General features: G+C 31.1%; 1 protein-coding gene across 9 annotated transcripts in view; it reads left to right on the top strand.

Annotated features, from left to right (window-relative positions):
- The window catches only part of LOC129948851 (putative uncharacterized protein DDB_G0282129), a 29,828-nt gene extending 20,031 nt beyond the window's left edge, over positions 1-9,797 (top strand). For 8 of the 9 annotated variants that reach the window (XM_056059961.1, XM_056059960.1, XM_056059966.1 and 5 more), the window contains 3 exons: positions 588-745; positions 1,041-1,161; positions 3,906-5,444. In XM_056059961.1, coding sequence (XP_055915936.1) covers positions 588-745; positions 1,041-1,161; positions 3,906-5,251 — 1,625 coding nt within the window. In that variant the 3' untranslated portion in view covers positions 5,252-5,444. Of the gene's footprint in view, positions 1-587; positions 746-1,040; positions 1,162-3,905; positions 5,445-7,312; positions 7,379-7,443; positions 7,969-8,042; positions 8,195-8,254; positions 8,367-9,149; positions 9,248-9,385 lie in introns of those variants that run through there. The other variant, XM_056059965.1, reaches the window with a different exon arrangement.
- The last annotated feature ends 5,582 nt before the right edge of the window (positions 9,798-15,379 follow it).

Below are 15,379 nucleotides of genomic sequence, written 5' to 3'. Positions count from 1 at the left end.
CTGATACTCTTTTTTTCTCTTTTTTTTTTTGCAAAATCTATAAAATTAAAATTAGCAGGAATATTTTGATAAATTTAAAGTGTCCTATAAGGAATTTGAAAATAATTCACTCCTAAAAACGCCCAATTTTCTGATAATTATCAAGATTATAGTTCAAACCTTTTACAGCTACAAATTCCACCATCTAGAATAAGTTGAACATTCTTTTCTTAATTTCGGTAGCAAACGTATCAGTTCTACCTGGACTTGCATTTGAGTAACTAAGAATGTAGTTCAAAGTATTTAACAAGCATGCAATAAACTAATAACGAAATCCCCAACATAACCTCTTACTTTGAATTAAAATAGAACTCCACTAGGTCCACTATCATTATAATAAACTTTTTTTGTGTTGAACCCGGTATTTATTCCATAACGTTCATTTAAAGCCAAAACGAATACGAGTAATAATTAATGCATTGGCCCCAATTTAAGAAAACCCAGTTATATAATTCTTAAATATTTATAACTCTAAATCGATATAGTACATTTGTGAATAACGTAATGTATCATTAAATTTGTCAACACTTTTCCACCCCCTCACACAGATATCGTTCGTTATCTAGCTGGACGATTCCCGGAAACAACTAGCGCCGTTGATGATGATGGCCGAACGGCGCTTCACTATGCTGCAACAATAAACGATAATGGACATTTCTTCAACCTCCTATCGCATTTGGGAGGCAATCCTAAGGCAACTGACAAAGTAGGTTAAATTTTATATTTTCAATTTTATTTGTCAAATGAACTCAATTTTTGTCTACGCGACGCGAACAACGATATACGTTTGTCTTTTTAAAGAGTGGTTATGTGTAAAAATCAATAAATTCGTGACCACATCGATTTGTCCTTTTCTACCACCTTTGATGCATGTGGTCAGGACTTCAGGTCATTGTTAGTTAAGCAAAATTATAAAATTTTATTTCTAGAACTTTAAAATTCAATTTTTTGTTTGTTTTTGGTCATTAAGTTAAACCAACTTTTGTATATTCGTATTGCAGTTGGGAAATACAGCAGAGTTCTATATGAACGATGAGCGGGCCAAGGATGTCCTTACGTACAGGCAATTGTTGAAACGATTCGGTTCAGAAGAGCTCGAGGATGAAATGCTCAGCGATCAAGGTATGGTCATGCGGCTAGGATAAATAAATATTTAAGGACTGTCGTCCTCGTCGTCGTCGTGAGTGTGTGTGTGTGTGTATGTTTTTTGTATACTTATATGGTGTGCGTGTGTGCATGTGCTCTAAAAACAAGCCAACACTTTACAGAGAGAGGTTGGCTTGCATTCTTTTGTATAACTCAATTGTCACTTTGTGAAATAACGTCAAGGCATTCGCTAGCTTTATCCTTTTTACTAAAATATATATCACGATTAATGCGTGTTTAAATTTAATTAATTTTATTTTTGAATTGTTCAATCACTGCGTCTAAGTTTTATTATTAATTTTTCTCCTTTCATAATTTTCATTGAATGTGTTGAAAACAAAAAGAATATACAAATGTGGACAATTTGTAAATCTTGTGATTGTTAATTTGTCCAAATGAATGACGTAGATATTTATTATACATTAATTAACATTGTTTTTATTTATAATGAGTATCTGTGCTTTTGAAGTGAGCAAAATGGCGGATTAGTGTGAATATTTAACGGTTTTTCTTAGTTCATATTTGTAAAAAAATAAATAACGAAATGTCTCATTCTATTGCAATGGCAAATGAACAATTATTGCAGCATTTAATCAATAATATTGATGATGTTTTTGGTATGTACATATTTAGAAGTGTTGATAGTTTTTAATGTTCAACTCTTTAAAATGTTTTACATTTTATTTTTTGGTTTAAGTTTTTTGGCATGGTTGCACTGTTGTGGTTGTTTTTATTCATGCTAAGTTTGGTTGTTTATGTTTTGTTTGTGATTTAAAATTGGAACGAGAAGTAGGTTGGGTAAATAAAGATATTTTTAAATTAAAATACAAATACGAAATAAAAACTAAGCATAATTAAGAAACGTGCGAATAAAAATTCAGTAATATGGCCCAGACAAAAATATTTACTTGTAATTGAAATTTTAATGAGGTCTAATGATTTTAAGTTCGCGAATAATAGCTACTCGTAAATTACAACTGGAATTTCGAAAATTGAATGATTTTGAATGACGCAGCAGTGAACACAGTGTAGCGTGTACAGAGTTCTCAAAATTCCTACAATATTTTTTTTTTAATTTTTAGTGTTTATTAAAATAATAATAAATAAGTAAAATATTATATTAAAGATTATAAAGCATGTCTTTTAAGATGCCGCTTTCTAAAAGAAAATTACATTTCAGTTAATTAAACATTTGTATAAATTAAGGCAAACAAAAATTAAATATAGAATTAAAAAAATTAAGTAAAAAGTTAAGTTTAATTATTTAAACAATATAATTTTAAATTATTTTTTAACTTCCATCCATACTATCCATTAAGGACACTGACAAATTCTTTTTATTGTAATAAGGTCTGCTAATTTCTTTCAAAATGATAAACGTCTTCATTTTGATTTTAGTCACACAAGTCAAAAATAGGGTTAATATCACTTTGAATTTAAATATAGGGCTCATATAAAAGCGGAAAGGCCCCTTCTTAAACAATCGGTTGCATGTAGATTTAAATTTAAAGTTCTATACAGGACCTTGGTGGCCAGGTAATCGCTCCTCGTAAAGAAAGAAGATGCCCTGGAACCATCCATCTCAAAATGGTTAGTGAACGCCGTGAAGTATGTGCTGCGGCTCCATCTTGTTGGAACCAGACTTCTTTGTGGTTCCTAGTAAAGTGATTTAAGTTTGGTTCGAGAAAGGTCTCAATCATATGATAGTAGCGATCCGCTACTGTAACTTTTTGCCCATTTTCTTCGAAAAAATCGGAAATTTTGTTTATTTACAGTACCCGATAAAAGGAAATGGGCCTCTTCAGACGAAATTAAAACAGCACCAACTTGAATGAACAGCTCTGCGAGTTTCAAAATCTCTCTCACTTAATTCTTGTGCGATCATCAATTTGTAAGGATGCATATGAAGATGTGTGTGCAGAATTCACTCCTACCAGACAATCCAAGGGCAGCTGCATGTTTAAATGCTGAACGCCTCGGAGATTGCTTGATAGACGCACTTACACGTGTGACATTATCCGCCGTTGTTGCGGTTAAAGGTCGGTAATCGCAGAACCACTATTTTCTTTATTATATATTTTGCCATTCTGCTACATTTATTGTACTTAAATTGAAAGGGACACCTTATTCCTAAGCATTGCCAATTCTTTAAAGGAGTATAATCTCATCGAGAGGAACAAGGAGTATTTTTTTATAAGTTGTTGTCAGTTCTTTTCATAACTTTGGTCAAAAAGTCAGCATTAGCCGTCAGGTTTTGTATTCAAATTAGATTTTATCAAACTCAACATAGATAGCATAGTTTGGAAAATTCGAAGGTAATTTAAATATTCTTATGAAGAATTTTTGTTTTCATATTGGAATACTAATTTTAAGTGTAGTTTTTAATGTATGTACGTCTAATGAATTAAAAATGAATGCGTATGAGTAAAAATTCAATGAGGGGATTTCGTGGTACTTTGGGCGTATTACTCCAGGTTAACTGCTACGTTGATTCCAATTATAAAATTAATTATTAAAACTTCATTTTAAATAAAGAACAAAATCCGAAATTACATTGTATAATATATTGTAAATTTTGTAGAAATATTCTTTGACCCTTTCCTGTTTTTCATGAATCATTCTAATCAGCCTTTGCAAAAACGATACTTCAACTACACAGATACTATTTTTATCTTATATAAATTTACTTCTCAAAACAAAAACTACTACCCATTCCTTAGTACCGGATGACTTGCACAGTTCTCGTAGGAACATACTTGACATTGATGTTGCAACAACCTTAGAACGATGTTTTTCGGTAATACAGGAATCTAGTAAATGTCTCAGCAGCGCAACAGCTTCAGCTGTTGCAACTCAACGGAGACCCAGAAGCGCTTCGTCTCAACCACTAACAGTTACAAGTAACTTAGGTAAATTTCTTCGACGAAGTGTGTTCGATAAAATTAAGAAACGCCAAACCCGTCTCGATCATAATTTATTTGACGTGATTTGGCCAGCAATGCGGAAAGTCACTAGAGAACGAAGATTTGACGAAGAGTTGAATTCTGGTATCATTGCACCCGATTATGATGTTTATGTAGTATTCCAGGAGTTTCTAGTGCCACTGATAAAGGACATGCATTGTCTCAACATAAGTAGTGATTTCAAGCCGCATCCAAGGATTTTTTACTTTCCCCTTGCCAATGGTGAGCGTATGACCAACATACCATTTGTACTGAACGACGAATCAAAACTGATTACTCAGTGTTCGGTTGAGTGCTCAAGGAACCTGGACTTCCTTGAACTGCCGTTGAATTTGAATGTGGCACAAATTGAACACGCCGAAAGAACTATGATGGGGAAGATATTTACAACGAACTTTGCCAAAGCTATCGGTGACCGGGAAACTGGAAGCTATTACACTCTGAATGAGGTCCTTGAAGACAACTCAGCTATAAGGAAGATGTTATCGGATGCTGGATTGTTGATATCGAATTTGGAGGTGAAAAATCGGGCTGAGGAAGCCGAAAGTCAAGCCTACAATGGTCAGCTGTGGCCGTATGGACGAGGAGTATTTGTGAACTCAGAACAAAATCTAGCCCTCTGGTTGAATTGTCAAGAACACCTTAGGATTATCGCTTCGAATGGTAGACTTGAAGCCTCCAATATTGGAAGTGTTTATAGTAAAGTTGGGCGAGCGGTGACGTTTCTCGAGACTCAGTTGCATTTCAAAGAGAGCTACCTCCTGGGATATCTTGCTGCAAGGCCACATTTCCTGGGAACTGGTCTTAAAATAACTACAACCATTCAATTGCCAAACCTAATTAAGGAAATCGATAATTTGCGACATTTGTGTTCAGTCCGAGGACTGCTAATGATGAGTAGCGATCTCAAAAACTCGGTTCGTCTCGTAAATATGCAAAGTCTAGGTGCTACCGAATTGTTACTCTTCAAGGAATACTGCACAGCTGTAGTGAATATCATTTCATTAGAGAAAGACATGTCGTTGACAAATTCAAAACACATCGCCTCAATGTTGGTCAAAATATTTAGACGAAAAAAGAACAGTTTAATTGATAGGACTTAGAAACAAGAAACTATTTTAAGCTAAAGGTTTTTTGTTTTGTTCTTGTTTGTTTGTTTTTTTCATTGTTGTAGTTTTAAAATGTTATTCTTTTAATGCGCCTTCAGTTTTTTTCTTTAATACATAAATGCATTGGTCTTGTATTATACAAAGTTTTATTCCTATAAACCTACCAAACAAAAATTATATTAAATACTCGTATATCATTTTAAAAAAATGAAAATATCGCCCACCGCTTCTGAGATGTGAAATCAATTAGCAGCTTTTTTAACGGTTAGTAAGATTTATTTCTTATGAGTAACAAAAAAATGTTATATTTTATGTTTGTACAGATGTAGTTAGTTCAGCTTATTTTAAATTTTATGTTTTGCAATTGCTTGTAAATAAAATATATATATACCTAAAATAGATTTGTGTTTCTATCAGCGGCGCGCGGCAGAAGTTTTGAATATATAAAAATACCAAATAATTTGTTTATTTTGTGACCTTTATTCTTTTTGTATTTATAGAAAATATTTAAAATTAAGTTTAATATTACTTCTGTTTTGATTATATCATCAGAGATCAGAGTTCCAGGTTTAACTTTTGGCGATAAAAGAAGTCTTGTCCTGGCTTAAAGAAAACTTGATATCAACATCTGATATCCGTATTTTTATTCACCTTTGCTGGGTGCCGTGCCAGAGACAGATGAACTCGCCAGGAACGGTACAGTGCGGCCCATCCTACCACGTTTGGCACACACTGGCATATCAATTGCTACTTGTAAACTCTCTCCTGGGCTCTCCTGCACATTCCCTGCTCCAGCTGAAAATGCAAGAATAATTTAGAAAAATTCTTCTATAACGATCTAAACGATCTTAATTTTATTAACATAGTCAGTCTCTCAAGTTTCGTTAGGGACTCAAACTGGTTCCATTGAGCTTAGGAGGAAGCCTCAAGATTCATGTGGTATCACGATGGGCCATTAAACTGGCCTAAGTGTGCACGTTTCCATCTTTGACAGCCACTTTAACCTAACCTAACCATCGGGTTTCGTCGGTATTAAATAACTTTTTAAATACAAAATATATAAAAAGCTACATTTTATGAACTTATTTTGATTTATTAATCATTAAATATCCTTCAGACAGATTTTCAAAATACCTTCTTAAATCATACTTTAAAATGGTAGAATGCTCTGCCCGCGAGTACTGGAGATTTTTTTTTTTTAAAGGGGCCAGTTCTGAATTTTGGTTAATGATGATATTAAAATATTTAAAACCATTATAAACTGAAATTTTCTCTTATTCCCTTTAATTCTTCTAAATACTCAAACTGTTTGTGTCCTCGGCATATTAAAAAACCGTATTTGAATTTTTAAACAACATTCACAGCCCCTCGATTCTTGAATGCGCTCTTAATAAAAGTGTATACAATCTTTTGCGAATGCAATCTTATGTGGTTTCAATTTCTTTCAAAGGAATTCACTAGCTTTGAAAGAACGCATCGTCCTCAAATGATTGTGAGAAAATATAATTTCAGTCTTTTCAAAGACAAATGATTGGTGTTTACAAAATTTGAAGGCCCAATATCTAGGTGAGGTCAATGAATTTAATAAATGATTGGAATACTGCATTCTTTTATAAACCTTGTTTTAAAGTGTTTCGCTCAGTTTCTATAAGTTCTTACTGTTGACTCTTTGAATTGTTTATGTTTTCTGTCTCGTTTTGTCTTCTTATTGATTGTAACTTCTCTTATTCAACATTTCTTGTGTAACTTTAAGATCGGTTTGAATTTTTTAAATTGTATATTTAAGGCTCATTTGCTGAAACAAAACCAACTTACGAACAAATTGTTACATTCGGTGCATGTGCAACCTGTCCTTCAAAAATGATTGTTCTTATTTCCATCATATTCATTTAGTAATTCTGTAAAAATTCTATTTTATTTCGAGAATTTATGTTGCAAAATGCTTTTTTTATGGTTTAACAGTCTATGTCCGTAAAAATCAAATACAAAATTGTACAATTTTGAGTTGAAAAAAGATTTAAAATAATTATTTTGTTCATATATTTTTAAATGCAGGTAAGGCTGAAAACTATTCTCAGAATGCAATTTTTAAAACTGAACAAGGAAAATATTTGGCAAGCAGTAAGTGTTTAATTTGTCTATCCTTTTTTTAATTTGTTAATTTTTATTTTAAACTCATTTTATAGGCTTGGGCGATCCTCTTATAAAAGGACTAACTGAAATAGCTGACAAGCGACCCACAGATCCTGTGGCATATTTGGCTGGTTTCTTGCAAAATTTTATAAAATCTCGCAACAACACTAACAACAATAATAATAGTAATAATATTAGTAATAATAATAACAATCGTGACAACGATACTGGCGATACGAATTCCACAGCTTTGGCAAATTCAGATGCAGAAATAATAGCAACACCAAATAATGTCAATGGATTGGATTCACTATCAGCACAAACTGAAGAACGTTTTTCCTCACCAGAAACAACTCCGAAAAAAGAAGACCGCGACGAACATGGCCAAAGTATGTTACACTTTGCTTGTGCCCGTTCACATCGACGCAATGGACTTTTGAATTTGATTGAAGAGTCCCAAATCGATGTGACCTACAGGGATGAGCTTTATCGGACAGCAAGAGATGTTTCACTCCAAGCAAATCAGCCTGGAAATGCCAAAGAAATCGATCGATTTGTACTTTCTTTGGCAGTTGTAGGTATGAAGTTTTTCAGTTTAAATTTTAAGTTAACTCAAATACTGATATTTGGAAACAATTGATTTTCCTTAAAGGAGATTCAAAACCATTCGAACATATGGCAATTGCTGGTTATGATCATATTCTAGATGTAGTTGATGATGAAGGAACATCTATTTCGGATGTAGCCGAATCGAGAGGACATGATAAACTGGTTGAATTCTTCAACGAGCTACGGTTTTTAGAGGTATTGTGTTGTTTTAATATTGGTTTAAAGAATAACTAAATATGTTTGGTATTAATAAAGGAATCTCGAGAAGAACTTCATCAGGCAACGAGAAATAATGATTTTGAAAGAATCAAAGAAATAACATCATCTCGGAAAGGAAAATGGCTAATTAAAGCCAAAAATTACTATGGTAAAGTATACATTATGCAATGAACTTTTAATAGTTGTTAAATTTGTGCTAAATTATATCATAGTAACAATCAGAGAAAATTAAATCATTTCTGAATCATTCAATTAAGTTGAAGTTGAAAACATCTTTTTATTTGCTTTTGTTTACAATACGTCTATGAAATTATTCACGTTTGCGTGCTAATTTCAATTCTAAGATAATTTAATTAATTATTATTATAAATGCATATAACAGTAAACCTATAAAAGTGTGTTTTTTATAAAACGAACAATAAATAATAATCTTTCTTTCTATTTTTTCTGATATCTCGTAAAATTTGTATGTGTACCCCATAATTGAGATAAAAATTAAGTTGCAGAAAATATTAAAATTTTATTTAACCGTTGCGTATTTTGCATACATAGATTTTAAACTCAAAACATGGTTACATTTTTATTTTGAGCTTATTAATAATCTAAGTAAATATAAGCTGTTGTATGCTGACGGAATCATTAAATTAGTGCGTTGTCAAAATGTCAAGATTATTTTAATAAAACTCCTTAAAAATTGTGCATACGTAGCCTCTTACTTAAAACCATTATATTTTCAAGTATTTAATTTATCATCAAAAATCGAACAACTTCATTTTTTAATCTTCAATTAATAATCGGTCAATTTTATAAACATTATTTTCACTATCACTGATACTTAAATGTACTTAAAAATGTATGTCAATCATATTAGTTAATGAGTGATTAACTTTTCACGTCATTGGAAATAATAATATTTTTTTCTTATTCTAAGGCCGAAATGCTATGCATATTGCCGTTCTGAAGGAACAAGAAGAAACTGTTGAATACTTTGTCAACACTTGTCCGGATGCCTTGAAAATTGGCGATAATGTAAGTTTGATCAAACTTTTAGCAGTATTAATTAGATATTATTAAAACTTAAAGTTATTTTTTTATTCTATTTTTCTAATACTTTAAAATACTTTTAATATGTATACTTAATATCATCCTTCATATAATTTCTTAAAGCTGGAGAGAACACCATTGCATTATGCTATGGGAACAAATTCTGTAGAAAGTGTTAGTCGAGTTTTAATACGTAAAGGTGCCAAGCGAACAACAAAGGACTTAAAGGGACGTCAGCCAAGCTATTATTTTATAAATAAAGCAGATATACTGCGATTACAAGAAGAAGAAGACGAACATCGTTAACTAAAACAAATAATTTCTATGTAATTCATATATTAAATTCTAAAATTGCTACAATTGTTTTTAATGATAAAATTTATACACATTAATTTATTGTTCTTAGTAGTTTTATAAGACCAACAAAAAAAAAAGAAGTTATTAAGTTCATCAGAACTTAAATGAGAGAAATCTTGTATTGTTATAAGTTTAAAACAATTATTATTAAAACCCAATTATTTTCAAGTGAAAAATTCGGATTTGGTTTTATTTTTTAAACAGTTCAATGGTTTCCCATGGTTGAAAATTAAAAAAATGGGTGGAGGGCCAAAGAAGACGAGGATTAAAAGACTTATCCCAAAATAGCTGAATTTTATTATATTTATATATTTAAATACAACATATTAATCTATATTGGAAATATCAATCTTCAAACATAAGTAGTATTTTTTCGTATCTATAACTTTATTTATTCAAGATAAACAAATCAAATCAAAACGCAACTATGATTTCATATAACTATGTAAGTTAGCCATAGGCATATATATTTTTCTGAGCAGAAAATAATCGCAAAAAATATCTTTATCTTTTCAACTATTAATTATGGTATATAAAATAGATACATATAAGAATAATTCCGTTCTTTGATTTAAAGTTGATAGTTTTTTTCCTCTGTCTGCGATATCTATTAACTAGTGTGTAAGAAACTTTGATATGAGGCTATCAAGACATGGAAACGTATATTAAATTTTGTAAACACCATAAGTGGGTAAACAAAAAAATATTCCGGCCCTTAAAATGTCTTCAATTGAATATTGTTGATTCATGTTTTTTGAAAATTAAACATTCCTTAGCATAACATTAGGAATTTTTCAGAATGTATTAAAAACAAACAAAATGGTTTAGTTATTTATTGAAATAACTTTCAAATAAATTTATAAATTACTAATTTAAGGCATCTGGGTAGCCATGACATATTATGATGCCGTTTTTAGTCTTACATTTTTTTACATATATATAAATACTAGCTTTTACCCGCGACTACGTCCGCATTAGATAGTTTTTTTGAATAATAGTATAAAAAAACCTGAGGTGTACATTTTTGTAGGCCATACCAAGTGTGATTTTCATAGATTAGGTTAGGTTAGGTTAGGTTGATATTTACATTTTAAGAAGAATATAGGTTACTGCAATACATTTTTAAATACGACGTTTTGGCCAAAAGGTAAAGATTTTGTGGGTTTGAGACTCGTCAGCACGCTGCATATAACTGTCCATGGGAAAAACAGTTTTTTTTTCCAAATTTACAGCGTTTGCCCCTGAGTTTTGTTGTGCTTGTTTCAGAGGAAACTGCACTCTTACTGAAATCGGTTGGAATTATGGGAATGCGGGGAATTAAAACATTTTTTCCTTTTGCTATTCCAGTCTTGATTATAGCTTTTATAATATTTTGTACTAGGTAAGTAATCTGTAGCCGTAGACCATTACATAGCTTTGGTGCGTCAAGATTTCTCATTGATATGACTGAAAAACCAACCTTCAATCTCAATTATGAGAAGGCACCCCTGATAATTCTACTCTATGGATTATGATGGTACTTGCTTCGTGTCCATAAAGTTGTATATTGAGAGGTACTCGACGATATCTCCCTCCATGTCTGACATAATTTGTTCGTTTATCTGGCTAACTATCTCATTAGTTGGAGCTAAAATTGCCTTCTCCTCTCACATAACCACTTCCGATTGCCCATATGTATGTGGAAGTTTGGATGGACATTACTTTTTAATTCATCTGTACTACAGACAATTTGACAGAATTCATGCCGCAACGTAATCGAGCCGTTGAGGTCAATAGTAACTCATGTCTTTTCTTAAGTCTCAAACTATCTCCTTACCAAATTTTATTTAAATCTGTTTAGAAGCTTAGCCTATGTCCTTTCTGGGGTATCAAATTATCTTCATAGCAAATTTCATGCAAATTAGTTCAGTAGTTTGGGCGTGATTGTGTAACAGACATACAGACAGGGTTACTTTCACATTTATAATATTAATAAGTATCATTATAGGTATTAAATTAACATATTAATCGTTATTACTCGTATGTACATAATGTTACATACAAAAATACTTCAATTTTATTGGTGGCACTTAGTCAAATTTCTTTAAACTTTTGGTGGGCGGATGTGGCTGCTTTTATTTAATTTATAACGTTGGCTATTTATAGATGAGTCTATCTGACGGGAAACAGGACAGTCAACAAAAATAAGCCATATTGTAAGCGGTGTTACACAACTCGGACATATGCATACCTCGCCCTAGATTTATTCATTAGTGTAATAATACTACTGGATTACGGGTTGAAGTTTTCAATTTCAGTTTTCCCATTTTTCCGCAATGTTTTGTCTTTGAATATGTCCAAACGCCTTTTCAACAGATGATGCAGTTTCGGTTGTGATACAAGTAGTTGCATAAGGAGAGATGGACATTTATTTCTCACATTACATAATCCCTTAAGTATACTAAATTTATCTGTTAGAATCAAGGAACGCTCAGTTTTGAAAATTTCAGCTAGATCGGTTGTCTGCATATTCGAAGCTGAGCCTGGTGAATAGTAAAAGTTTGCACGTCAGGTTGATGTTCTACTATCGCATAGGTACACTAAAGGTCTTCCTTTTGCGAACCATCGGAGTAAAAGATTCTGTCTGCTTTTATTTCAGCTATTAATTCTGCATGAAGCTTTTTGTACAATGTGTCTTGTGTTTAATTTTTTATATTTGGAGATACTGTTCTTGATTTGGTGATAATTGCTTTTCCATGGTGGAATATTTTTCGGGAACTCGAAGCATACCTATATCGGAAATAATTTTGGGAATCATGGAGACCATGTTTTCCAGCGCAGATATTCCAAGCGCCTTTTTGTATTTTTGGCTGACGTTAGAAATCCACTATTTCGTTTTAAATTGCTGTTAAAATAGTTCCAAGAATTTTAGTTTCTTTCTGCAAGGGAATAGTAGTGTTACGTAGCTGTAGTAGTTAGCTGCTTATACACTTCTCTTTCTTGCAGAGATACAGCATTCAAATGTTCGTTGGCTGTATGATGGCACCTATTTTCGGACCAACTATGATTTTACAAGTCTACTTGTTCAATAGTATCTTTAACCTCATATGAGAGGCCTGATGCAACGACATCGATAAAATCGAAAGTTTTATTACCAAGGAGTCAAATATGTGCATTATAAAAGATGACCGAAAGTGGGGAACCTGACTAAGAAAAAGCATTCGATAGAGCCACCACAGTTCCAGTAATCGAGAAACGTCACAAATAGTTTATTTTAATCTAGTTCAAAGCGATTTGTTTTCAAAGTAAGCGGTAAGTTAATGAGTTGCCAAAAATGCTTACAGACAATTACTAAACCTTTTCCTAGAAATATCTTGTCAAATTTGGAGATTAGAAAAATAAATAAACAGACACGCGAGGTGCTTAGTGATAATAATTTATCTGTGCCAATTCTCAACCAATACAATTTAAGCACTCCTGCAGAATTTTTTATATTGCCTTTAAATTGTCTTAATCTAAAAATTATCAACAAAAGTATTAAGTTCTAAGTATAGATAAAAATGTTACTGTTTATTTGTATGAACATTTGATTATTAATCACTTAATTAGGAGTAGTAAAAATATGTACCTATGTATATGTATGTCAGTTTTAATTTTAAATTTGAATTAAAAAGCAATTTGAAGTACATAAGTAGGAAATTTCCAAAAATACTGGATTTTTTTATCAATTCAGACGTAAGTAGGTTTTGTACATTGCTCTTGAACATAATCTTAGAAACAAACAAAAGAAAAACTATGTACTTTACTTTTACTATGGAATGTGTTGAAAAGATAGTGAATTGATTTTTGAAGTAATTGAAATCATAGACGTAAATAGTGAGTAACAAAAATATAACACTTATAAGGATTTATAATTTTCTAAATATGTACTGTATTTAAGGTTTTTCATATCTAAATAGAGACTTTTAAACGAACTTCCTTTCATTTGTGTTATAAAATGTAATCTACTTTTTTATCCAAGGGAAATGAAACAGCTGATTCTGAGGAAATTATAACTTTTTAGAGTTGATAAAGAACCTTCAAGAAAGATAATCTTAATGTACAAATAAAATCTTAGATCAAAAAGCAAAGTATATCGAATTCCCAGTTTAACTATCTTGATAGAAAGTAGTTAATCTGAGTTTTTGACAGTATATTCGTTTCTTTAATTGAAATAGTTTAATTAATTCTTTGATAGGTTTGGTGCGGTATCAAAAACAATCTCATTTTTTGTCAATTATAAAAGGTTGAAAACCAAATCTTTTCGATTTATTCTTTTATTTGTAATTTGTAATAAAAAATGCCCTGAAAGCTTGGATTATTTTTCAAGATTCACCAAAAACATTGAAAGCACTTGGACCAATCTAACCATTCTTACAGAAACGAAAGTAAGTATTTCTTATTTGTTTTAAGTATGATTACTTAAATTTCAATGAATTATAACAAAAAGTTAAGGTACTCAATAACAATTTCGAGAAGTCTTCTGTTTTCGAATAACATTATCTTCTTTTCGCAATAAGAACCAACTGTTGAAGTGACAAGTTGTGAATTACAGTAATGACGTATTTTCATAAAAGATAAGAAAAAAAAACATTTCCAGAAAATAGTCTTGAAAATCGTAAACGTATATTATCAATGGAAAATATCCATCACCTGCATACTTTGTTTATCACTGATTTATTGTAATTAAAATTTGAAGTATAATTTAATTTATGATAAGATTAACAATATAAGATTGGACATTTCAAACATTAGTAATAACAATTATTGAAGGTGCTTACATTTTCTTCTTTGTAAATTAAGATATGGGTGGCACTGACCACAAAATGAAGATATAATGTATAAGTGTAGACACATACAAATAAAGATGCTATTTGGCTAGTTTTTTTTCATTAAATGATAAGTCTTGGATTAGTAATAAAATTAACTTAAGATTTTATTTAGAATGTTAAAAAAGATCAATAATTCTTTAACTTTACAAATCTAGGCTCCTATTTAATAAAAAATGGAAGATTCACTAATTCTTATGGAAACGCCAAGAAATATTCAAAAGCTCAAGTTTTTTTTCAGAATAAAAATTAGAAATACATTTTATTATTTCATTTTATAACTAGTTAATAAAATTATTACAGTTATATTATATGAGTTTCATACATTAAAGTTGTTTTAACAATAATTATCAATACAATTTAAGTCAATTGTGAAAACCCAGTCTTTTACTAATTTTCAAAATTTTGAGATGTTCTGATAGGAGTTCGTATGTTATTAAATGACTTGGGTGCTGCGACAGTATACAAATTTTAAAATGAGTTTGATGAGCAGTGGGTATATGGACAAGATACATATTATTTATTCGTAGATTATATAACTACGAGTTCGTACTTTGAATATTACCACTTTGCTTTAAAAATTCTGTCAGTACCCAAATACTTGGTTAACGGACAACTTTCAGTTTTTGTTGCAAATGATCCTAATTAACTGTTTTTAAACAATCAACAAGGGTGTTAAAGTGCTAGAATATGAACCTTTCCAGCTAGATAAACCGTATTGCATTTAAGAGTGTGGAAGCTGGTAATATATTGAAGTTAAACACTTTTTGAGCAGAATGATTTCAACAGATACATTTTTCTAGTAATGAGCATCAACAAGTTTTTGTATATGGATATATGATCTTTCGAGGTTAAAATCCATTGTACGCTGAATCAATTTTGAAGAAAGAATCGGAACAGGAAACAATAGATA

This window comes from Eupeodes corollae, chromosome 3 (genome assembly GCF_945859685.1).
Source record: "Eupeodes corollae chromosome 3, idEupCoro1.1, whole genome shotgun sequence".
NCBI classification, from domain to species: Eukaryota; Metazoa; Arthropoda; class Insecta; order Diptera; family Syrphidae; genus Eupeodes; species Eupeodes corollae.
Note: the sequence above shows the minus strand (reverse complement) of the source record. Positions and strands in the feature narration are given on the sequence as shown.